General features: G+C 40.9%; 1 protein-coding gene across 7 annotated transcripts in view; it reads left to right on the plus strand.

Moving 5' to 3' along the window:
- The window catches only part of pde8b (phosphodiesterase 8B), a 291,793-nt gene that overhangs the window by 145,138 nt on the left and 119,454 nt on the right, over window positions 1-27,201 (plus strand). For 4 of the 7 annotated variants that reach the window (XM_048527659.1, XM_048527662.2, XM_048527657.2 and 1 more), the window contains one exon: window positions 15,063-15,119. In XM_048527659.1, coding sequence (XP_048383616.1) covers window positions 15,063-15,119 — 57 coding nt within the window. Of the gene's footprint in view, window positions 1-15,059; window positions 15,120-27,201 lie in introns of all 7 variants that reach the window. The other 3 variants (XM_048527658.1, XM_048527660.2, XM_048527656.2) reach the window with 1 other exon arrangement.

The raw sequence follows: 27,201 nt of genomic DNA on the forward strand, positions 1-27,201 counted from the left end.
GGAAAAATAAAATCCTTAAAACTATTTAAACAGAAGGGGAACATCAAACCACCCATTATGCAACAGCATTGAACCAAATGGCCTGTTTCTGTGCAGTGAATACTTAGTGATACGAAGGAAAACTCATGTAAAATTTATTTGTCCGAAGAAACCTAAACACTCTGTTTATTCTTTACACGAGAAATATTTTTACAGTGTTACCATGGAAGCAGAAGATTCTGGCTGAGAACATTTGATTCAAGCACATCACTGATTGTTGAGAGTGCCAATGTAACTATTGTTGACTGGACGAGGACAGTAACATGAGTAATATGAATCAAAATAGACAAGAGGATTGCAAAGCTCTTTAAAAACTAAATTGGAAAATACGTTAAAGGAAACCATTCAACATGCTAATTTTTTTTTGAATAATTTCAAAGCCCAGCTTGATTAAAGCATTATTAAACTGGAGGCATTTTCAGTTTAGTGCATATTTTTGCCGGGATATGGCAAGGATCGGTGTTATACTAAATAAAAACATATGGCTCCTAAGTTCTGTGACCCTTGCCGTGTAACACTTTATAAGACATTTAGTTTGGTTTCAAATGTTGAATAACATTTCCTGTGTTGATTTTCTATCTTATTCCCACACAGTTAGCAGCATTTTTGCAAGTCAAGTGTGACAATACCACTTTAAGGAGTTATTTTGTCTTTATTTTATGAGTAGGGGTTGTAAGGCAAAGGCGCTGAGCAGGCTACCAGACCCACTTGAGCTTGGGAGACACTGGGGTTTTTTAGTGGCCTGAATGGGTGTGGCCAGCTGCCACAGATCAGGATGTCTAGATTTTTAGGTTTCGCTTTAAGCAGAACCGGTTGGGGCCTCAACAAAGTTGAAAGGTTCAGCAAATGTCTCGTGGCTGCTCCTCTGTCTGAATTTTCTCTTAATGAATTTTTCCTCCTGGAGTGGAGAACTGCATGTGAGAATCTATGTCTGAATTTTCCTTTTTGCCAAGGGGGCTGTTTGTGGGATGTTACTATATTGAAACAGTTAATTCAAATTATTTACTATATCTAATATTCTGTTAAGTTTTGCAATGGAGTTATGTTATTCTAAATTCCACTTTCTTTGGTTGTATTTTAACCACAGTGTTTAAATAAATTGTGTTTTGTTTAATGTTGAGTAGTTTGACCTGTTGTGATGCATCTTGAACAGGCACTTCACATGTGCCTTTGTAAATAAGAAAAAAATATTTTAAGGGGGTCTGATCTGGTCCATAACACAAGAATCATGTTGCTACTGTATGATATCTGTAATTTTGCCAAGTATTTCTTTATTGTTGTTGGAGAATTAAGGTAATGGCCTTCTAAATTGCAGCAAATTTATAGCACTACTGTCTACAGGTAACTTGTCTGATATTGTCTTGGCTTTCATGCCAGGTTCCTCAAGGTTATTGCATTGACCAAAAACATCATTTTTACTTGGTACCAAAATTTCCTCTCCCATTGACTCTAGTCCCCTCCACGACTGCTCATTAGGTTAAACCATTCTGTATCTCCCTGTAGCATTTCACTTAGTGCTGAGTTTGTACTTCCTTCCCTTTCAGTGGATTATGGGCAAGTGATCAGCAAAGTTCAGAGAGAACTGGTAATGGTCAAATCAGGCGTAGCGCTATATAGAACTTTGGAGATGAGTTTTGATGAGTTGAAGTCAAGGTAAGGAAGGCTGGAAAGGAAGCAACTGAAGAAATTCCATCTGAAATCTGTGAAGATTTTCAGCTGATGTGGACAGAGTAACAAGGTGGTATTACCATATCCAAAGGTGAGGCACAAAAAGGAACGGAAGAATGAGCGAGGTTGGGCTTTTCACAGCAGGGGACTCTATGGAAAAGCTTGGTGCAATAATTTCCCTTGCAGTACATTACAGTCCAATAATCCCCATCTTTGACTATTTCAGTATTATGGGTACACTAAACTGATTTATATAGTTTAGTTAGAGCATTTCGGGTAGACCAAGAAATGTAATATTCATAGATTAGTTAAATTATTACTCATCATCAAAAGAATGCTAACAACATACATGGTTAAATTATATCTGCCTGGTTGTTTGTTATTAATATCCCCAGTTAATTCTCCCATTCCCTTTCCAAGGCACCAATAACACTAAGGCATATTCAATGGTTCTGAGAAACTCACCAAACACAGCAACTCTGATTTTAACTCTAGGCTTCAGTGTGCCCTGTGAGGGGAACTGGAGAAGCAACATGTTCACAAAGTAGCACACTCAAGCCCAAGTCATTTTAACCTCAGAGTCTCATCGTACTATCTCACGACCGATTATTATCCAAATCTGGTAGGAATGAGGTTGCAAGTGAGAAAATGGGAAATGGTGTGATGGCAGGCTGCCGTTGAAGACCCAGTGAACCCTATGGTTGGACAAGTGCTTCAGGGGTGGCCTGTTTCTAGTGATGCTAATCACGGTTGTATAAAAGAAGGAAGCCTGGAACAGTGATGATCTAAAATCACTTTAAAGATTATTTATCTTCTTGGTCCTCTCCTGGCTTTCTGCTGTGTGGCACTAAGATTCTCTGTCAATGCTAGCACTGGGCACTGATTGTCCAACAGGGTATTACAATCTTGTTAGGAACTGAATTGTATTTGCATTTGAAGGAGGTCCTCGCTTGTCTGAAGTGTGGTCTTTATGTGCTGCTGAGACTACACCTGTAAAAAAGATGCATGATGAAACTGAAGTGGATATGAGCAGGACCCCCTCTGACGTTATCCATGCTGTTCGTCAGGCATTCTCATTGGACCTGGTATATGTGAGGCGCAGTGAGGGGTGGAGTTAAAGAAAATAATAAAAGGGTTAAGCAAGGCAACAACTTAATGGTTGCTATAAAATTGCTTAAATTGCCAATTAAGTCTAAGCTAATAGATTTTGAATGAGCCTATGTTCTTAAATGATTGATGTAGTGTGGATAGGTCATGATTGATTATGCCTTGAATTTTAATTAATTTCATTTTCAATGAAAGTGTGGTATTTAATGCAATTGCATTAGAAGTTATTAATAACTAATTTGCTACCAAATCCAAACACTCCTGAGAAATGAATTTGCATGAAAAATTAATGGATTAATTTGCATGAGTTATGAATGACTCTTAGGTTTGCCAACAGGAGTTAACGTACGCTGCCAATAGGAACTGAGTTGGTCAGGAGGCTGGAATGTAACCTTTGTATGCTCCTTAGTTGAGTTATCTGCTGTGCAAATGACATCAGTTCCAGCAGAATGACCTCCAGCAAGTCCTGCACCATCTCCGTTCAATCTTTCACAAGTACTTTTTTTCCCCTTCGCACTTTTCAGCCACCTTAGGTTATGTGGTGAATTGTAGGGAAACAAAATGTGAATTTTTTTTCATGAATTGCTCATTTTTCCAGTCTAACTGCCACCAAAAGGCAACACACTTCAGGTTCTCATGTTTAACTGACTGCTTATTTGATTGTCAGGCAATTGTCAAAGTGAAAATCTAATATACTTAGCCTACAGCCTTTTTGTTCTTTTATATGTTGTAGAGTCTTTTGTCTATTGTGTTGTAACTGGATGAACTCGCAGAGGATCAATTGTCCCAAAATAAGTGTAATTATGATCACTGAGCAGTTTATTATGCTAGAATCAATTGGTATAAATTGTTGTTGGACTGAAATATTTGTATCTTAGAATGTTTTCATTACCATGAGACTCATTCTTTTCCTGTGCTGACATTGTAGCTCAGAAAGGAAACTGTAGTCAATTTATGTACATTAGATATGCCTCAGTTACTTCGGAACTAAAATGTATGTCAATAAAGCAGCAGCATCATATTCTCGTAAGCTATGGTTTTGTTAAAATCCCAAATGACAGCCCGTGTAAGGGTGGCCAAGGTAAACTATCATCCTCAGCCTTTGCGATCTATCTACAACACTATCCACATCCAATGCCTTATCCACTATTGTTCAACTAGTTGGGACTGCTTTCAGCTGCTTGCATTCTTATCTATTTAATCAGACTCGGTATTGATTGTTATGATTTCTTATTGCACTCCCACACTGTTATTTCTGGTATCATAAAGAGCTGATCCTTCTCATTTCTCAGCAAAAAGCACAGTAGTGGTTTTCACGCAGATGCTGACAACACCCAGCTCTACCTCATCAAAACATCTTTGAACTCTTTCACTTCAGCTAAATCATGAGGCTATACTACAGACTTTTACAGGCTGCTGAGAAAATGTCAGTAAAGATAGTGCATGATCAAACAGAGATTAAGCTGGACATTCTCTGTTTTTTATTATCCCCTGTCACCTGCATGTCGCATTTTATAATACTACACCATATTACATTAAATTATCAGATTTCTTATCAACATCCAGTATTGAATGAATTGAGACATTTTCCAATCAAATACCAGGATGACAGAAGTCATTGTCCCTGTCACAAACTCTAATTTCTATCAGCGCAGACTTTGCCCTGGTATTGGGGGGCCCAGGTCAAGTCCTGTTGAAGGTCAGGTGCAAACTTTAACATCTGGACACAAAGGAAAAAGCAGGTTATTTGCTATACAGGCTCAGAGACTCTGAGGCAATTTGGGTAAAAGGTCCACAAGAGGAACTGCAGTCCTATTCAGAAGAAACAAAACTGAAGAGTCACCAGATTCAAAACGTTAACTCTGCTTTTTTCCAACAGATGCTGCCAGACATGTGGAGCTTCTGCAGCAATTTCTATTGTTGTTGAAAAGAACTATTGTTGGGGTAAATGCCAAACAGGGGCTAATGAGGATGTTACCCATTTTTTGAGGAATCCAGTCATGAAGAATTAAAAATCACAGAATCACCACAATGTACTTTGAAAAGAGGAGTCCAATTGATTATGTTCAGAAGGTTGAGTGAACAGAATTTTGTTTCAAAGAAATCTTTGATTTGATTGAATTATTGTCACTTGTATCTTCTTACAAAATACAGTGAAATGAGTTGGATACTGTCACCACTCTCCAGCGCCATCTTAAGAAACAGAAAAATAAACCATACCATAGAATATAAAGGCGGAAAAATGAAGAAATAAAGACAGTCTCCAGCTTTACAGTCCCTCTTGTTAAGTGCTCTGTCAAGGGCCATGGGCCTGGTGGCCAGGCACAAGTCCCCCTTGGTGCGCTGCGGGAACAAATGTTACCACTGTTTGACGCCATCTCGCCTCTACCGTCGCCCTTGCCACTAAGAATCTTTGCAGGACCTTGCCAATGCAGAAGCCACTGATGCTGCCAGGGACTATGCTAGGCCAAACTCAACTCTGCCATCGCCATGAATCCACTCAGAACCAGGAGACATTTTGGATGCATTGCTTAGGACTTTGCATCTATGAAGAGCGCAGTATAACAAACGCAGCATGACATTTCTGGTTATGAAAGAATACCTCATGTGCAGTTTTGTATATAAGTTGCCTACCAGTCCATGTTCTGTGTAAGCTGATTTTAGTGAGTTTGTTGCAGTAAAAGTCTAAAAATGTGAAGCCAGTTGTGCTATCCTTTGAGATGGGCACTGGAAAATTTAAATCCATTTTTTTAAACTGTAGTGGCCTTGAAGGGAATGAGAACAAATAGGTTTGGCCTGGTGGTCTCGCATGATAGGAGTGGGCCCTCCACAAAAAGCTTGTGGAGGTGTAAAGTGGCCCCTATCTGGCTATTTAACCATGTGCTGTGGCACTGAGCTGCCAACTTTCCTCCCACTGGTAATATGACATGGTGGCTGGAAGACATCAGATGCCAATCCTGACTCCTATCTTAGCATCTTATCAGCCCTCCTGCCACCTAGCCCATCACCAATGAATCTAGACAGCGTAGTTCCTGAGATCAGTGTGTTTGGGTGTAGAATCATCAGACGATTTTTCTGGCTGCAAATGGGATTTTGGATTGTTTTTACATTTTACTGTGATGAAGTGGCAGTATGAGTGCTAATCAGTAGCCAACTCAGATTGTAAGCTCTTATTTAGCAGCCTAGAATTTTGGGTTATTCTGTCCACAATAAAAAAAACAGAAAGAAGATGGAGTAAAATGAGCTCTGGTGGAAGTTAAGCATGTCTTTTTTGAAATGAAGTGTTAAGGCTGGTCCAAACATTGGAAGCTCTTCTGCTTAGATGTGGATCAGGCTTTCCCATGAGATTACGTAAAGGTGTGTTATTTGAAAGATACCCAGACAATACATCTCTCCCTTTCTCTCTCTCTCTGCAATCCAGGAGCATCATTCAGCTTCTGCTCATCACCCCCACCCACCCTTGAAGATTTTAGAGACCCAACAAAACACAATGCCACCAGTAAGCAGTGTCCCCACAGAAACACTCCTGAGGGCTGCCCTGGAGAGAAGAGAAATGCTTTCCCCAGGGATAGCAGCCTGGAGGGAGAGTTGGCTGCTGAGTTCGTCACCCATGGGCAGCTCAGGTTAACAGTTCTGCAAGAGGACGAATGATCTGCTGCTTCCCCATGGTCTGTACCACAGTCTATTCAATGTTTCATGCCCTGATTTGTATAAATAACCTTTGTGTAGGGTTGCAAAAGACTGCTCTTCACAAGTTTGGGTGCCAGCAATTCCATCAGATGTCTCATGTGCAGTCAATGTCTATCACTTCAATGCAGCTGTCAATGTAGCACTAATTGAACCACACTGCTACTGACTGTCACACATTTGCCAAGGTTCACACTTGACACATAAAATGATCTACAACAAGCAGCAGCTCACGCACTCAACAGCTCTCTAACCTTTCATACCAATTTCAGTCAGAGCATTTTAATTCTTAACATGGACAAGCATAGGTCTGGTGATTGTTATCTCTATCTGTACCTATGAATGCAAGCAAATTGCATGATTTGATGATCATGATTTGACTCAATACTTGTCTCCTTCTGGTTCAGAGGGATGGGTAGGGAGACGGGGCTCGACATTAGCGGAATGGACGAGTATGGTAGGGTTGGGACATGTGGGAGTTGAGGCCTAGAGATCCTCTTTCTCAGGTTGGTTGGTCTGATTAAGCCCTGTCTTTGTGTGCATTTTTGTCTGAGGTGAGCACATGAAGCCAGGAAATTTCTCAAATCCCATCTCAGTGATGAAAGTGCAAGCCAAGATATTTGAAGGGAATTACTTGCAGAAAATCAAAGGAATTGCAGCTTTTAAGAACTGAGTTCTGATCCTCCAGGCTAACATTGCTGCACTGTAGATTGCAGTTTTCAACCCTTCTGACTTAAGATCAATCTTGAACTTGTCCAATGCTAATCGATATGTAAATGATTGACCCTCACATTTTCGTGTCAATGTTGAAACAGCAGCATCCCTGGAAGTGCTATAAGTATAAATGTAATTTTTCAAGGCCAATATCTCCTTAATCTTTTGAAAACATTGCACCCAGAATGCACAACAAATAACCTCAGTGTAGATCAGGATGTGAGGATTTGATGAACTATGTCTGTTGTCTTATTGTGAAGGTGGAAATGTCACAAACAACAGCAACTTTGATTTAAACAGTCTTGAATAGGAACATAAGGATAAGAATTTTTAAATTGAAGGAATTGAGTGAAAGGAAACAATTGCAGTTTGGTAGGAACAGAAAACATAGATGGCTGGGACACTATATCCAAATAGCCATGTAAATATTAAAATTAACTGGGTGGGTATATAAGAAAGCAGCTATAAAATATTTTAAATGTAGTGAAAGAGAATAAAAATAATGCTGTTAATCAAGAAGCTGAGTGATGTTGTAAATTACAAATGTGAAGCTGACGCAGTTTACAGCTGTCAACTGAACCCAGCACAGATTGCAAGCTTAATGTGTTTGCACACATTTTCTGTGAGTCGTCAAGGCTTTGCGGTAAAAATTGGTTTTGCTTACAGACACGTAATATGCGCCAATGGGGAAGCACAAGGCTCGCCCTAAATTGGGCTTTGGGCATGAGTTTAGGCCAAAGGTCAACACTTGTTTGGCTTCCAGAGAAAGTTCACCCATTACTCATATTTCAGTTTGGGTCACTGGTTTGCTGATGTAAACTCTAGGGAGGTGGTCATGTAGTGGTAATATCACTGTACCAGAAGTAATTCAGAGCCCCAGGCTAATGTTCTAGGGAAAGACTTCAAATCCCATCATCTTAGATTGAGAAATTTGAATTTGTTAAAAATCTGTAATTAAAAAGCTCACTTAAAGTCAACAAGTGTCCCTCAGGACTACTGTGAAGCTGGGAAAAGCACTACTGTTCACTTTTACATACCTGAGTGGCATTTCATCTTTATCAAGTATCTTGTGTGCAATGTGGTAGCAAATGATGAAATTGAAGACGACACAGGAACATTAGCTAAGTACAGGAACTTATTTTCATAAATCGATTGAAGGCACTGCAGATGGGAAGAAATGTTTTCCCTTGGTGGTGGATGAATGACTGGGGGCATAGATGTAAATGGCAGGACATTTAGAGGAGTTGTGAGGAAACGTTCTTCACCCAGGAGATGGTGGGAAATTGTAACTCCATGCTTATAAGATTATTGGAGGCAGAAACCCTCATAACATTTAAGAAGTATTTAGCTGTACTTGAATGCCAAGGCGTACAAAGCTGTGGCCCAAGTAATGGAAAACGGGATTAGAATAGTTAGGTGGTGGTCTTTGATCAACATAGAATCAATGGGATGAAGAGCCTTTTTCTATGTTGTAGACCTCTATCACTTCATGACTCCAATTCACAAATGCTAGGGCCATTTGGAAGCCAATTATGCCCACTGTTTCTTCCCTTGTTATAAACTGCCAGATATTGGAATATCCTTTTTTATAGTCAGTCCACTCTTCCCTCCTGCAGGAGGACGCCATAGTGTTGGTGGACTATATAGTCACAAGATCCTGTAGTCACAATCTGTCAAGATTTGTGGAGTGGTTGCTTGTAATGATATTGCACTCAATCAGGATCCTAGATGTGAAGCGTCTATGTATATAGCATTCCATGAAGGAAGCAAAACAATTAATATGAATGCAATGAAATGACTTTGTTTCTGGACAAGGATCAAGATGGGTGCTACCCTGAAGGGCAGTCGTAGTCTACTCTTACGGGGAGATTCTGTTAGGTGCCAAGTGATTCATTTTAAAGCAGTCTTATCTTTGCTGACTATGTGAGAACATCCAATTTCTTCCAAACACTCCAAAGTGTTATAGAGGTGCCTCTCATAATGGTAGCTACATCATTCTTCTGTGTAATGGCTTCTTCACGGTATTGCTTCCCCCCTGTTATTGGCCACCAGCATTTCCTCATCACTGCCTGAAATCTTTGATTGCTTGTGTTTTTCTGTTGCTTCAATTAGTTTAGATTTTACCTGAAGAGCTTGCTTAGCTCTTTAGCTTGATGGAAGTTTTTAAACATAGAAAATTTTGCTGATGCCCTTTCTGAATTCTCTGTGTTCCCCCATTGTAACTCCCCACTTTCGCTGTGTCTGTAGTGTTACAAAATTGTGTAGAGTAGTCGTGAATTTGTAAAGCAAGAAGCTAGAATGTGTTTGTAAAGGAAATGATAAGGGGGAAGAATGTGTAGTCCCTTTACAAAGTGATGTGCTTTTCTAGGCTTGGAAATTTAAACAAAGATGTGTCTGTAAGCAGCTGAAGGGGTACAGACAGTTCTAAAATTGAAAATGTGTATCAGTTGGCTTGTTTTGATATTTTGGCAAATAGCTAGAATCAACCAATTATTCTAAACCAAGCACTTAGCAATTGAAAGCCAATTGAATTTAAATCTGATGGTTTAGACAAACTGCCTCCGATGCTACAGTAAGAAAATTGATATGTCATCCAAAGTATATAAGGCTTTTACAAATAGGTGTGAGAGTGAACTGCCATCTGAGAAATAAGCATCTAGATCTCACAAAAAAATTGCTAAGATCTCTAAGAAAGCACCATCTGTCCACAAAAGGTACCACGGCACTTTTAGCTAAGCGTACTCATAGAAGACCTCACAGAGAAAACATCTCTGACCACCGGATCAGCGGAAGAGAGGTGTTTATGACTTGAGAACAGCAGAAGAAAGGCATGTAGACTTAGAGAAACTAAGTTTTAATTTATTTTCTTATTACTTTGGTTTATGTAAGTGGGACTTGTGTTTATTGGAGTAGCATGCCGGTAGAATTTTTTTCAGTTAGGGAATAGTTGGTAGTTAATTGTTTGGTTTGTTAGTAATTCTGTTAATTTGTTCACTGTTAGGGTTAAATAAATAAATTGTTACTTATTACTTACAAAGTGAATATCAGGGCTTTCCTTTCATTTAACTTGCTCTTCTCTGTAACAGCAGTGCTGCATTATATAAAGTAGTTAGCCTTAGAATGTCTCATGTGGTAGACCTTTTTTTTTCACACCCGTAAGACCATAAGATCATAAGCTTTAGAATCAGAATTCGGCCAGTTGGCCCGTCAAGTTTTCTCTGCCATTCAGTCAGGGCTGATGCATTTCTCAACCCCATTCTCCTGCCTTCTCCTAATAACCCTTGATCCCCTTACTAATCTTACAATAAACATATCTATCTCTGTGTTAGACACTCGATGACTTGGCCTCCACAGCCTTCTTGACCTATGAGTTCCACAGATTAAGCACCCTCTGACTGAAGAAATTCCTACTGCTCTCAGTTCTAAGGGGCTATTCTGTCCTTCCGAGGCTGTGCCCTCAGGTCCAAACCTCCCTTTCTAGCGGAAACATTTCCATGTCCACTCCATTCAAGCCTCTTCATGTACTGTAAGTTTCAATGAGATCTCCCCGATCCTTCTAAATTCTGGAGAGTACAGATCCCGAGTCCTCAACTGTTCCGTATATGACAAACTGTTCATCCCTGCGATCATTCTGGTAAACCTCCTCTGGACCCCCTGCAACGTCAGCTGTTGCGAGGTTGGGTAGAGTACTTGTGGATTAGAAGGCAGGACATTAGAATTTGGTGTTTGTAAAATGCAATGGGGAAAGCAGTGCGCGGTTCCTTTAAAAGATTATATCCTTTTTCTACGCTTAGAAATTCAAAAAAGAAAGCCAGTGGGTTTGAGGATGCACAAAACATCTGAATTGAAACATTTGTATCAAAAGGCAATGCTGTTAGCAGGCAAAGCAACATTTTTACCAAGGCAAAAGGTTTGAATTGAACCAATTAATTTAAACCAGGTCCTCGATACCAAAAACCAAATAAATTTAAATCTGATAGTTTTGACAACATAGGACCAATTGTACTGTAAGAAATTGATATGTCATCAAGGGTATAAAAGATTAGGGCGTTTGGAAAATTGGGTGAGAGCCAACTGTCATATGCCAAGAGAACAGCTGTCAGCTCTAAAAGAAAGTATCACTGGTTTTCACAGAATTGTCTAAGCCTTTTTCAGTAAACTCCATCTCAGTTAAAGAGTACCTACAGCACAAGTGGTTAATATTTCTGATAAAAGAATTCAACTGAGAAGGCATTCCTGACAGAAGAATTTGTTGGAGAAGACACAGGACATTCTGGAAGACACAACTTGGCTGTAATGTTGAGAGACTAAATTTGAACATTTTAAATTTTATTTTGTATAACTAGGACGTGTATTTATTAGAACAGCATACTGTTATTATCTTGTTTTATTCAGGAATAGCCTGTACTTAGAAGAAGTTAATTCAGTTTGTTAATAGTTTTGTTAATTTGCTCACTGTTAGAGTTAGCTAAATGTACTTGTTGATTATAATGAGAGTGTCAGGGGTTTATTTTTATTTGACTACTTCTTTATAACAGATTGGAGGCTCTCTTAACAGATTATAGGACAAGATGCACCTCTCTGAGCATTTTGGTGTTAGTGATCAGAGGAAGGTCGACCTCCACTTCATGACACAGTGCATCCTTCCTTAGCTGACCATATTCCACATGTGGTCTGACTGGAGCCCCACACAGCCTCAGCAGTACACTTCTGCTCTTGTATTCTAGTCCTCTTGAAATGAATGCTAGTATTGCATTTGCCTTCCACCTGCCAAATTAGCCTGCATGTTAACCTTAGGAGAATCCTGAATTAGGCTTCCAAGTCCCTTTGTGTTTCAGATTTCTGAAGCCTTTCCCTATTTAGAAAATAGTCGATGCCTCTATTCTTCCTTCCAAAGATGATAACCTCACACTTTCCCACATTGTATTCCACTTACCACTTCTTTGCCTACTCTCCTAGCCTGTCCGAGTCCTTCTGCAGCCTCCCTGTTTCCTCAACACTACCTGCCCCTCCATCTACCTTCATGTCATCTGAAAACTTAGCAACAATTCCCTCAGCTCCTTCATCCAGGTTGTCAATGATGACACGAATGGTATGGTCGCAACACTGACCACTGTGATCTCGACTGGTCACCAGCTGTCATCCTGAAAAAGACCCCTTTATCCACACTCTCTGCCTTCTTCTTCCATCCTTTCTTAAACAGGTTTGTTATATTAGGCATTTTCCAGTCCCCTAGGACACTCTCTGACACCAGTAATTCCTGGAGGATCACCAACAATGCCTCCACAATGTCCTCAGCTACCTCCTTCAGAACCCTGGGGCATAGTCCATCTGGTCCAGGTGATTTATTCAACTGCACTTTCTGCTCAGTGATGACCAATATACAGATCTCTGCCCCGACTCTGTTGAAGTTCTGGTTTTGTATTGGTGTCTTATTTAGTTACCTATTCAGTTATTCCACACTTCGTTGTTCCTTTTATTACTTCTCCAGCCTGATTTTGCAGCAATCCAAAGACCACTCTCTCCTTTCTTGTATCTTTTATATATCTGAAAAACACTTGCAATCTTCTTTTATGTTACATAGAACATTACAGCACTGTACAGGTCCTTCGGCCCTCGATGTTGTGCCGACCTGTCATACCAATATCAAGCCCATCTAACCTACACTATTCCATGTACGTCCATATGCTTGTCCAATGACGACTTAAATGTACCTAAAGTTGGCGAATCTACTACCGTTGCAGGCAAAGCGTTCCATTTCCTTACTACTCTCTGAGTAAAGAAACTACCTCTGACATTTGTCCTATATCTTTCACCCCTCAATTTAAAGCTATGCCCCCTCGTGCTCGCCGTCACCGTCCTAGGAAAAAGGCTCTCCCTATCCACCCTATCTAACCCTCTGATTATTTTATCTGTCTCAATTAAGTCAACTCTCAACCTTCTTCTCTCTAATGAAAACAGCCTCAAATCCCTCAGCCTTTCCTCAACTGTTGAACATATTTGAGGGTGGATTAAGCAGAATGTTAGTGTCTCAGCAGATCAATGGATATTGTCAGAGAACAGGAAAGTGGAATGAGGAAGCACAGCCATGAAGGTTTTGAAAGGAGTGGGGGATTGGTCTCAATAGGCTGAACAGTCTATTATGAGAGCTGAAAGGAGCAAAGAAGTGGAGAGTAGGGTCAATGAAGATGCCAGACAGAGGGAGATAAAAGAAGAGGGAGTAGGGAATACTTAATCTAGCTGGATTACTCTCATATTTAATCCTCTTCCCCACTTATTGCTTTTTTACTTGTCCTGGTTTTTAAAGGCTTCCCAATCCTCTGGCTTCCCACCAATCTTCATCCTGTTGTCTCCTTTTATTTTTGCTTTTATGCTCTGCTCTCTTCAGTTTACTTATCCTCCCTACAGCCTCTGCTTTTGTCCACACTGTGAACAAGAATGTCAAGCCTGTTAAACAAGCTTAAGGGCTGAAGCTCCTTCAGCATTACCTCCTGAGCCCCTCTACCCACCTCGCTGTTAGTCACAGTCTCCTGTTCCTGACCACTGGCTGAATTCAAGGTAGTTAATCTAAGGCATGTAATTGCCTCATGAAACACAGCGTCCAAGTAATTTCTCTCCCCCCCCCCCCTGTAATGTGTCATAGGGTTTGATTCTCGGGCTCCAGCTCATCAACTCTGAGCCAGAGTTCCTCAAGCGACCAGCACTAGCTGCAGATGTGGTCCCATGATCTTTGTAGGACATGGCTGATTTTCAGTCTATTGAACTAAATAGAACGGAATGGGAAGGTTCTGTGAAAGCAGGCTGATTTTCTGTGCTCGGGGTTAGTGTCCACATGGAACCTATACCAGCTGTCAATGGCCGTTCCATATGGTCCTTCCCCAGCCATGGAGATGGTCTGGCAGTTACATATAAAACTGCAAATCAATTAAAAACCACTGTGTACAGCCACCTATGAATTTCAAATGGGTGTTCTGCATTTAGAGAAGTTTGGCAATTGTAAAATGTTTTTTGAACTTACGTAATACAATGCTATCCCCACATTTGACATCAAGATTAAAGTGCAGTTGAGCTTAAATTAGCATTTTTGTGCCATAGTTACAATCATGAAAGCCATTTTCATTCTTTTGAGATTAATTTATGTTAACAAAATACAACAATGAAGTGGAGATACATGTTTGCTTTTGGACACACGTTGAGCTGCGAAAGCAGAAGCTTAAATATTTGGCCTTCGTGAAGTGTGTCTGATGTTGATTTTTTTTTAAACTTCTTTTCCATAACATTTTTTTATTCAATCACTTTGAGCAGAATGATGAGTGACTTATAAAACTAAATTATAGTATTGTTCCTCGCCCACAAAACACTGCAGTCCTAGTGGTTCTCACCTGATTTTGGTATGAAGATGTGTCACGAAATAAACTCAGTGTTTTCCCAAGGTAGGAGTCGATGATGTAAGGAAAATGTTTTCAGTGCAGAGATTCATGTGCTAGGAGTATACACCTCCTCAGTACAATTTTGCAGCCATTAAAATGACTGAATGAAACATTGCCCCTTATGTTCACAATATGTGTTCACAGCAATCTGCACTGGGAACACTAGAGCCTGAAGTGCGTCTTTTAATAACAGAAGATTTTGCAGGTGTTTAAACATTGATGGTACCAATTAATAAATAGGCAAATCTATTATAATATACTAATTGTTGACTGTCTAATTGGTTGTAACCTAAGACGAAGTATAAAATGTTCAATTTCCAACAAAATTACAAGTTACATTTCCAGATGTTTTGCTGGCATATTCACATTATTTCTAAGCTGAACGATCTAATGACATTATTGCTTTTCTTCCAGCAGGTTGCATCTACAGAAGTACACTTTGGACCTATGAGATTGACACAAGACCCTTTCCAGGTGAAACCTTGTTTTAGATGCTTGTTATGTGTACACTTGCATGTAGATCTCTGGCTCCTGACTCCCACATGTAAAATATTCAGTCTGCAGGAAAATACTGATTGTTCTTTTTATGTTGACTTGTTACTCTGTATACCCGTGTGTCATATTGTGCAGAACATTTGCCTGTTCTATCACTGGAGAAGATGCAAACTTTATAAATGTTTAACTTAGGCTTACAAGTCTGGATTACAAAATGACCATTCTCACCAATTTTATCAAGAAATTCAAATCAAAAAGTGAAAGGCTGGGGTCTGGGAGCATGGTTGTAAAGTGGTTTGTCAATGTCCAACCTCTCCATCAGATTTATTTTAATAAGCTTCAGAGAAATTAATGTTTGTGGTGACCCACCTTCTGTCCACTGTGACAGATATATTGATTTCAGTCACCAACATGCTGCAGAAATCCTTGTAACTGATTATGGTGATAACGATATTCAAAATTAGATGCTGTCAATCATCTCTCTCTCCCACAGAAGTGAAATTCCTTCCCTTGTTTAAGAAACACAGTAAAAGAAAAACAGAATATGTCTAGTCTTTTATTGGAATTAGACAGGAGTGAAATTTACATTAAAAGTATTAGGTGTTAGATCAGAGGATAAAACATTTCTCATGAAATAAAGGGAATAACATTGAGTGTAGCCCCTATGGCTGGATGCTTCATTTAGTTGCTAATCCACTTTTGGTGTTTTTGGCAAGTGCTGAACCGGATGCACAGTTTCCAAAAAACATTGAAATGTCAGATGATTGATAACAGTATAGCTATGTGATTACAATTACACCAAAATCTCATGGAGAAGGATGCATGAGCAACAATCTGTTTTGCTGCTTCCATCAGTAGCTTAGGTGTCCAAAGACTGTTCTTTTACCGATGATGCCATTCTTTCCAGAGTAGCAGCCTTCCCATTTGAGAGACAAATAGTGACCAAAGAACTGCTGAATATTTCATGAACTGAATCATAATCTTCTTAAAAAGATGTAGTCATTATTTTCATTTAGCGGAGATTGACTCTCACAGTACCACTTGTATCTTTGCATCCGGAAGTCATGGGTTCAAGTCTTGCTTCAGCGACTTCAGCAGATCATCCAAGCTAGCTCTCCAACCCAGAAATGAAAGAGAGCTGCACCATCAGTGGTGCCAATCCTTGGGGAATTGTTAAATTGAGACCCTGGCTGCACTCTCAAAGATTCTGTTTGCAAGGGAGCAGGAGGAAGAGGTCCAAAAGTTTCCTGACCAAGCCACAGCCTTCAAACATCAGCAATAAATCAGATTATTTTGCCAGGATCTTTATTGTTGCTTGTGGGACATTGCTGTGTGCAAAATGATTGTACTGCTTCCTACATTACATGAGTGAATACTTCATTCACTGCAAAGTGAGTTTGAAGTATTGTGGACATAAAACAGTACTAGATAAATGTATCTGCCTTCTTCCACTAAAAAATTAAAGAAACTCTTTAACCACATTTACCTGTGTGGCTTAGTAGCCACACAATATATACTGTCTATGTCTTACAGCTGGTAGGTTAATATACCTTTAGGAAATATGCTCATGACTTTATCACTGTCAAAGAGAAACATATTGTCTAAATGAGGAGAGTTGCAGAGCTCTCAGATGCTGACGGATCTGGGTGTCCTCATGCATGAATCCCAAAGGTTAGTGTGTAGGTACAGCAAGTAACTAAGCTGAGAGAATGTTATCATATATTGTGAAGCTAATTGATCACAATGCTGAAAAATCAGGATCACCTATTTAAGAGAGAGACGAGGAGATTTTTCTCAGATGGTCATGCGTCTTTGCAACTCTCTTCCTGGAAAGCTAGTGGAAACAAAGTCCTCAAATGTTTTTAGGGCAGATAGACACTTATTACCGTCCTCATATTCCTCAACTCCCTGACGGTTCAAAAATAATTGACCAGTTAATTTGTTTAAGTGTCTTTGGTTGAAGGATAAATGTCCTGTGCCCAGAACAGCAGGAAGAATTTACCTTCACTTGAATTTCCACTGGCCTGATAGGTGCAGATCAATCCGAAATACTGGGCACAACCATAGTTTGTGCCTCCTAACACACTGTGGAGTTTTAGCAGAGCCAGTGCTCAGTTCCACACACAATGTGATTGACAGGCACAACATGGTGGCTCTGTGGTTAGCACTGCTGCCTCACAGCACCAGGGAGGTGGGTTCAGTTCCACCCTTAGGCGACTGATTGTGTGGAGTTTGCGAATTCTCCCCATGTTTGTGAGGGCTTCCTCTATGTGCTCTGGTTTCCTCCTACAGCCCAAAGATGTGCTGGTTAGGTGGTTTGGCCACACTAAATTGCCTGTAGTGTCCAGGTTGTACAGGCTAGGTGAATTAGCCATGGGAAATGGAGGATTGCAGGGATAGGGTTGGGGTCGGGACTGAATGTGTTTCTCTTCAGAACGTCGGTGTAGACTCAATGGGCCAAATGGCCTGTTGCTACACTGAAGAGATTCTATGAGGATTCTATGAGCTGGGTCTCGAGTTAGGCAGGGAGTTGATCCCTGCATTTAGTACTGGTTCAGAACTGGTGTTGGGTCTGTGGAGAGCAAATGACCAAGGAGCTTCAGTAGAGGAGCAGACATGTCAGAAGGCACCGTGGGCCTTATGGGGGATGAAGGGCTTTTGATGGGAGGGTGGTGGACCAGAAGCCTCAGACAAAGGTGGATTTGGATGGGCCCAACTCATGCTCTGGCAAGCAGGTGTGTCCGGGAGGTAGATGTAGACCCAACTACCTCGTGAATCCATCAAGTCTTCACTTCAGTTAAGTTGGCAGGAACACAGAGAAACCTGACTGACCACAGCTGAAGGTCAAAAGTAGATTTACACAGAAACCTGCATTATCAGATTTAAAGTTACAAGCTGTTTTTTTGGATCAGTTTGCTCATCTGTGACCTGTATCAGTTCAGAAACACCATATGGAATTCCATCAGTAATAATGTATTCACTTCTTCCCGCTAGAACTATATGTATATGACATTCAGCAGTTTAAACATAGAATTAACCATTGTAGCTTTTATGTAAATGTCCCAGGTAATAAGTCATAGTTGAGATTTTTTCACATAAAATGATATAAAATAAATAGAAATCATATTATTGTTACCCATTGATATATGATTGTTGGAGTTAGCTCTAAATCAGTGAAAGGGCAGTGAACTAACCCATTGACACTCTACCATGAAATTACTCCACCATTCATCCCACAGGGAAGAACTGAGCCAGTGGTGTGAATTCCTAGAATTTGAGTGAGAGGGTTGAGGGAAAGGGTGGGCAGTGGAAAATCAGGTGAGCAAACGGGGCTGGCATGCCCATCACCTGACCATTGCTGTGGCATTTTGTCAGAAGTTGGGAATGTGGTGAACAATCCTTTTGTACAGAGGAGCTGTTGAGGCACTAACGTAGTTAATTAAAGGTCTGTACCCTCTGCCAGCCATCAGTGGCAATTTTAACAGCAGTGGCTGGGCTCTCCACCATGTAGGGAGACCATCATGTAAAACTTGGATTATGAAAACAAAAGAACGGCAGACTGCAACATGCAGTGCCTGACTTGAATGTGTCTGAAGTCTTGGAGCTGGACTTCCCTACGTCATCCCACAAATGGTCTTGGAGGTTTGGCCTAGCAGGGGAGTGTAGCTACGTCAAATACCCTAGTCCGGTGGAGCGGTCCTCTTCTAGTGGGTCATCCTCTGCGACTGAGCACTGAGCTTTGGGAGGGATGCATGTGGAGCTGTGAGGGAAGGGGGACACCCTCCTAGCCAGCCAGATCAGCTGAATCGACCCTAGCGATCAATGGGGTGACAGATGTCTCAGTTCATGGGGTCCCTCTATTCATTTGGGCATGTATATGCGTTTAAAGGTCACACTTAAATCAGCCACTGTCTTATCAAATGGTGGGGCAGGCTTGAAAGTTGAACAAACTCCTCCGTTCCTTGTTTGTATGTTCACATAAATGGTGTATCTTGGCAGCAATGGCCTCCCCCATTGAAACAATTATCTTGGCCTCACCAACCCCAGTTACTTTCAGAGACAGGATATCAACATTTAAAGGGAGTAAGTCTATATTGTACAAGAAGTGAAGGAGCTACCACCTTGACTAGTAGACTCATAGAGCTGTACAGCACGGAAACAGACTCTTCAGTCCAAATCGTCCATGCCTTTTAAGTCTGGAGGGTACATGAATAGGAAGGGTTTAGAGGGATAAACACCAAATGCTGGCAAATGCATGTGCAGTCATTTATGAATTGGGATTTAGGATTTGTGGTCAGCATGGACAAGTTGGATCAAAAGATCTGTTTCTGTGCTTTACATCTCTGTGATTCTATGACTGTATAAGCCAAAGTGGTTGCTCCTTTGCCCTTGTTCAATATAAAATCCACACAGGGCTCCTCGAAACAGTCGGGGCAGGATTGTCATTGAAATTCCGGCCATTAGTGTTTGTTATTGTAATCTTTATAATGTACACCATATCTAATCTTCTTGATATCTGAAAAAAACGTTGATATTGTCTGTGATAAATTGAATAAAACCTGCCATTTTTGATTTCTTAGTATCAGAGATAATGGGAACTGCAGATGCTGGAGAATTCCAAGATAATAAAATGTGAGGCTGGATGAACACAGCAGGCCAAGCAGCATCTCAGGAGCACAAGACATCCACCACCCAAGACATCTTTCCATCCCCACCCCTGTCTGCTTTCCGGAGAGACCACTCTCTCCGTGACTCCCTTGTTCGCTCCACACTGCCCACCAACTCCACCACACCCGGCACCTTCCCCTGCAACCGCAGGAAATGCTACATTTGCCCCCACACCTCCTCCCTCACCCCTATACCAGACCCCAAGATGACATTCCACATTAAGCGGAGGTTCACCTGCACATCTGCCAATGTGGTATACTGCATCCACTGTACCCGGCGTGGCTTCCTCTACATTGGGGAAACCAAGCAGAGGCTTGGAGACCGCTCTGCAGAACACCTCCGCTCAGTTCGCAACAAACAACTGCACCTCCCAGTCGCAAACCATTTCCACTCCCCCACCCATTCTTTAGATGACATGTCCATCATGGGCCTCCTGCAGTGCCACAATGATGCCACCCGAAGGTTGCAGGAACAGCAACTCATATTCCGCCTGGGAACCCTGCAGCCTAATGGTATCAATGTGGACTTCACCAGTTTCAAAATCTCCCCTTCCCCCACCGCATCCCAAAACCAGCCCAGTTCATCCCTTCCCCCCACTGCACCACACAACCAGCCCAGCTCTTCCCCCCCACCCACTGCATCCCAAAACCAGTCCAACCTGTCTCTGCCTCCCTAACCGGTTCTTCCTCTCACCCATCCCTTCCTCCCACCCCAAGCCGCACCCCCGTCTACCTACTAACCTCATCCCACCTCCTTGACCTGTCCGTCTTCCCTGGACTGACCTATCCCCTCCCTACCTCCCCACCTATACTCTCTCCACCTCTCTTCTTTACTCTCCATCTTCGGTCCGCCTCCCGCTCTCTCCCTATTTATTCCAGTTCCCTCTCCCCATCCCCCTCTCTGATGAAGGGTCTAGGCCCGAAACATCAGCTTTTGTGCTCCTGAGATGCTGCTTGGCCTGCTGTGTTCATCCAGCCTCACATTTTATTATTTTTGATTTCTTAATGTTTTGTCACTTGTACCTTTTATCATTTTAAATCCTTTGACTGGTTTTGGAAACAAATAATAATATATTAAGATTTAACCATTACAATAAATTATAATATTTTACAATGGGTTGTTGGGGTCATTCATTCAGGAAGATGTGTACTGCATTGGAGTGGTTCATATTGTTTTATTATGCAATTGTTCATGGCTTTGCACAGCATAGTCTTATATATTTGCACATTTGGCTTCTCACCAATGCCACTAAAAATTTCATTCATGTTTTGCAGTTTTTAATTTTGAACATCACTAACCTCTCAAGAATACCAGTTAAGTTACACTATTAAGCTAAATTACAGCTCACAGTTATGAGACACCATATTTTGTCGGCCTTAATAGCAATTGTGAAAATTATAGACCGGATTCTATGTTATGAAAAAGCTACTAGCACTCAAGGTTAAGGTGTAAGTCAGACAGCGACATACTGTGACTGCACATACACAGTTAAACATGAAAATTAGGGTGTTGCTGTCTGAATTATGCTGCAGCTCCACAAGCTGCACTCTACCAGAATTATGCAGAGAGTCCTGAGGTCAAAACATTTGGAAAAAGGTGAAGTTGCGCTTGTGTGTGACAGATACCCACTAAACCTACAGTTCCAATGGATGCATACCTTTAGCTGTAATAATAAACCATAATTTCTGCAAAATGATTCTAGCAGCAAAAACTGACTTTTACAAGTGTGGAAGGTCATTCCTGCATATTAAAAATATTATAGTTGGATATGCTATTTAAAACAGATGTTTAAAACTTTTTTGTCTGTTTTATTTATCTTGTTCAATCTAGTCTTTCTTCTCCTCTCTTTATTATGCTTACTGTACATGATTTTAGATCCAATTAAACATTCTAATTTCTACTTCATACATCAAATTCTTATCAAATCATACATAAAAGGGGTGACACTTGCTTGCCCTTTGCACATAAATTCCTCCATCCTTGTTGTGGGATCCACACTATTTCAACTTCCTAATTACTACAAATTTCATGTCATCAGGAAATTTCTATGGACAAATGTAATCAGTCATGAGCAAAATTAGTTATCCGCTGACTGCAAAATCTTGAAGAAGTTAATGTAACTTTCTGTGATCAAAAAACATGTGATACGAGCTCAATTCACATAGTGGTCTCAAACGGGTATGATTTGTACATGCAAGGGGCTTAACCACTGATTCAGAAATCAGACCTCGTCACCCCTTTCTCTGCCCTCAGCCTCATGACAGGCAGATTACAGCTGGATGCCCATTTGGAGTCTAGATGTCTGGGCTCCAGTTTCCTCTGAGCTCTGCCATCTGGCCGGTTCAACAGACAGCTTGAACATTCCAGCATCATACTCAAATTTATGCAGTGTTTAAAAGAACGTCTTTCCTGCTACAATCATTCACTTGACAAATATTTTATGGCTCTAACTCTGATTCCATAATTCTAGTATTCTTGGCACCATGCTTCACTGGGAACTTAACTTCTGTAGTTATGGACCTAAATATTTGTACATTTGGAAAACCCAACATCTGGTTCATTCCAAAAGAACAAATAGAAAAGCACGTGCAGGGTAGATCTTTGCAGCCATACTTGGAAAGTGTTATGAATTTGCACAGATATAATGCTATGTAAATACTAGCATAAAATGAACTAATGTCGGAGATAGTAAGAACTGCGGATGATGGAGTATGAGATAACACACTGTGGAACTGGAGGAACACTGCAGGCCAGGCACCATCAGAGGAGGAAAACTGACATTTCTATCCGCTCCTCCCACCTCTCTGACCAACCCCCCCCTCCCCATTTATTTCAGAGCCCCCTTCCCCTCCCCCATTTCTGAAGAAAGGTCCTGACCCGAAACATCGGCTTTCCTGCTCCTCTGTTGCTTCCTGGCCTGCTGTGCTCCTCCAGCTCCATACTGTGTGAAATGAACAAATGTGTTGCTGAAGTCTTATACCAAATTTATATAGATGAATGTTGAAGTTATGTTGACAGACAGATAAATTTCCACCTAACTTCTGTATCTCTTGTCCATGTGTGGGTGATCTCCTCTTTGAATTCTGTGTGGAGAAAACATAACCATATGTGTAAAGAATGTGTTTACAACTTTATTAGACAAGAAACGTTCTTCCTTCCGCAGAGCCAGTGTAAGAAGCAAGGAGTCTCATTAAGCCTTAACTGATTAACATTGCTCTGATGAGCAAGTCAGTTTGTTAGCACGTGGGAACAAGTAATTCTGCAGATTGAGTCCCTCGGATTGGGTTGGATGCTGCTCTCACCTAAGTTTCCCTGTCCCTGCATTGGAATGGGACCTCTCTGCTTAGTGCAAGGTCTGTCTATGCCTGTAGATTTGCTGGAAGGGACAGTATCCTGCCATTGACATTTTAAATACCAGCAGATTGAGATTAGGAAAGCACCAAATCTGTTGCATGAGGAGCTGCGCAGTAGAAGGAGAAGATAGAGAAACTAGCTGGTTAATGGATGGATGGCAATAGAAATGGGAAATTGGGTCATTGAAAGCAGAGTGGGAATGAGATGGAAGTGGAATGTTACACTTCCATCAAGAAGAGAGAATTGACTCCAAGCGCACTTGGTGCTGTGGGAGAAGGTGATACCATTATCTAAGTGAGAGTGCAAAAGTGGAATGCCCGCTCAAGCTAAGAAATGGAAAACTGTCAGCTCAAGTTAGAGGGACAGAAAATGCCAGCTTGCACTCGAGGGATGGAGTGAAATAATAGACAGTAGTTTGAATTGAGGGAGGTCTGCAGGTTGAATGCGGAAAGATGTTGGCCGAAATTCCTCTCTGAACTGGCTCCTGAGAGAACAGTGTCCACTTACACTGGAGTGGCATAGGGTTTGATGTAAGAGAATAAATGTTAACACTTTACTGAGTAACAGTGTGATTAATCTAATGAAAATTAAAATATCTCTTTGATTTCTCTTTTCTTAGATTAGAAATGTATTAATTTTGGTCTGAAGAAGTCCCTAGAATTAACATACCACTTTTAATACTGAAGTTCTAGGATATATAACTTAGATGTTTCAAGAAACATCTACGAATTTTGTGAACATCATAAATTGTTTGTAGTTCTCTGAAAGGTTGCCTACAGCACAATTCACTGCAGGAAGTGACTGACACAATTGGTCGAATCTGACTTTTTTGACTAAGTTTTTTTGGAGGCCTTTGCACCGCGAGGCCTAAGGGTTTTAATGCTGTTTCTTACCAAATTCACCTCGGGGGAAGGGTCACTGGACGTGAAACATTATATCTGATTCTTTCTTCAGAGATGCTGCCAGAACTGCTGTGCTTTTCCAGCAACTTCTGTTTTTGTTTGTTACGTCCTTATGTTGTTACGTCTGTCATGTGGTTGTACTATTAAAGTTGAATTTTGACAGCAATTCTGAGAAAAGTTGTGTTACAGCGAATAAAGCACTGTCACTGTTTTATGGCGATCTATCCAATGGGGGAATGGTTTCAATCAAAGATAACTTCAGAAAGCATGATAATCATTTGCACATTGCCTAAGTGGAATGGATGATCTATTGTTTGCTTGAATTGTAGAGCGGAACAACTTTAAAACCAGCCAAATTTAGTTTGGCTAAGTTGCAGAGGGAAGAGAAACTTTTCAATCTTTTCAATAAAAGTAACCTACTGTGGATGTTGGAAATCTGAAACAAATAGCAGAAAATGCTGGAGAAACTCAGCAGGTTAATGTTTTGAGTCTGGTATGACCCTTTTTCAGAATTGAATAAGTTCTGGAGTTCTGAAGAAGAATCATATTACTCACATTGAACATTTTTGACCATTGACACTATAGATCACAAAGCTGCTTCCTGGCCACAGTTCACATTGTGACAGGCTCTCATCTCATACATCAGCACAAGGTGATCTCAGAGCTCTTCACTTGTTCGTTTATAACTCACCCACTTTGCATTTATTTTCACACTTTCAACAAATCTGTCCTGCAACAGCTTAATTTTCTTTTCAGGAATAAATTGAACACTCCGGTGAAACAGTAGACCCAAGCTTCCCATGTCCTTTGTACAGTCTGAGCATGGCCACAAAGACAGCAGTGACAGCTTGTCTGTAATATTGCTTCAGCAATCCTCACATCAAAATAAACAGATAGTACTCGGCCGTTGTAGTAACTACTTGTTTGGTATGTGACAACCTCCTGTGCGGAAAGTGAAGACAAGTGTTCCAATGCTTTGGGCACCGGCTGCCAGTCAGGGCATTTCTGATAGTGGTGTGTTGAATTTCACAAAGTATCACAATAATTACACAATCTGGGAAAGATGAAATGTCTGTTGACCTTTCACACAATCATACAAATATTCTCCCATAGTGTAGCCCCATCCTTAGGCTGGCAGGCAATATTGTCCGAATAATTTGTGGACTCCATATGGTTTAAACAGATCTCTGTTTAAAATCAAACTGGGGTTAAAACACACTGATGCAGAAGACAACAATTAAATAACACGCCTCAGGCTTACAACCTAGCATGTTGTGTTTTAACAAACTGTGGAGCTGGATGAACACAGCAGGTCAAGCAGCATCTCAGGAGCACAAAAGCTGACGTTTCAGGCCTAGATCCTTCATCAGAGTTGCGTTTTAGTTATTTTTCTGGGGAGTGAGTCATAAAATTCCTCTTTCTTTCATTGAAGAACGTCTTTTAGTTTGGTTCCATCATTTTGACTGAAACAGTTATGTTTTAGTTGACGTTTAATAGATACACACCAAAAAGAAGTAAAGAATATTTGTTGAGACCAACTGAGTGATGGTTTTAAAAAGAAGGGAGCCAGTTTCCCCTTTTTACCTGATTGTACAAATAAAAAAGGTTTAGATCATGTGTTTTAATTATATATCAATTCTGCTTAATTATATGCAGGTGGAAGACATTAAGTGGAACTGTTCTGACGAAGCGTCACTGGATCTGAAATGTTAACTGTTTTCTTTCTACTCATACTGCCAGACCTGCTTTATTTTTCCACCAATCTGTTTTTGTTCCAGCATCAGCAGTTATTTGTGTTTAGTTTCTGAGATTCCACTTGGCCTGACTTTCCACTTCACTAGTCTCTGCTTTCAAAGGAACATCTCCACCATTTCCGGCACCTTCGGGAAGATGCAGCCACCTTCCTGTACCCTTAATTATCAACATTCTGCAGGGATTGTTCCCTTTGAGAAAACCCTGGTCCATTCTTCCATCACTCCTAACACTTCTGTACTCCCTCGCTGGCATCTTCCCATGCAGTCATAGAAGATGTAACACTTGTCCATTCATCTCCTCCCTCCCCAAGACTGTTGGCATGTGACACCCTCCTGTGCAGAAAGTGAAGGCAAGAGTTCCAATTGGAGGATCAGAGTAGACTCAATGGGTCGAATGGCCTGCTTCCACACTGTAGGGATTCTGTGACTCCAAACACAACTTCCAGGTAAAGTGGCATGTTAGCTGTACTTCTTGAAATCTAGTCCACTGCATTCACTGCACCCAACCCAATCTCCTTTACATTGGTAAGACCAAATATGGACTGGGTGCCCGCTTTGCAGAACACCCCTGCTCTGTCTGAGGGATGGCCCTGACCTTCCTGTTCCTTCCAATTCTGTTAGACCACCTTGTTCACATGTTAACATTTCTGTCCTAAGCCTGCGGCATTATTCTAATGCAAGATCATTTTCAGCTCTTCACAACCTATAGGTCACACTGTTGAAGTCAATAACTTCAGAAACTGACCATATCATTTATGTTCTTCATTTTTTTTGCATTCCTGCTCACCTTGCACAACCCCTGCCACATTGTGTTTGTGCCTGTTTACTTTGTACAGAGTAGGAACGACCAATTCTCTCCTTGTCACGACTTTTCTTTTTAAACATCACTCTTTTTCCCTCTACAATTAACAATCTCATTTGCACTGGACCACCACACCATCCGTCCTCTTGCTTCTCTTTTGCCTCTGTCAAAAAGAAAAAGGATGCCTTTTTCAAACAGCTTTCAATTCTGGAGAAGAGTCATATCTGAATCAAAACGTTAACTGTTTTCACTCCTTAGATGCTACCAGACCTATTGGGTTCCTCCAGCATTTTCTGTGTTTGTTTCAGATTTCCAGCATCTGCAGTATTTTACTTTTAGTTGAAGATTATGACTGATCCATTCTCAGCTTTACTAATGCCCCTTAGGGAATCTGCCATGATTATTCAGTTTGGCTAGAAGTAAATCTAGACTGACTGCCCTCTCAAGTGGGCTAGCAAACAATTTAAACTGTTACAGCAATGTAGGAAAAGCATATAACTGTATGAACCAACCAGCTCCAACCTAAGCACCAAAAACAACAAATGCCTCACATTGCTCATTTGCACCTCAAAGGTTCTCCT

This window comes from Stegostoma tigrinum, chromosome 3 (assembly GCF_030684315.1).
Source record: "Stegostoma tigrinum isolate sSteTig4 chromosome 3, sSteTig4.hap1, whole genome shotgun sequence".
Lineage (NCBI taxonomy): Eukaryota > Metazoa > Chordata > Chondrichthyes > Orectolobiformes > Stegostomatidae > Stegostoma > Stegostoma tigrinum.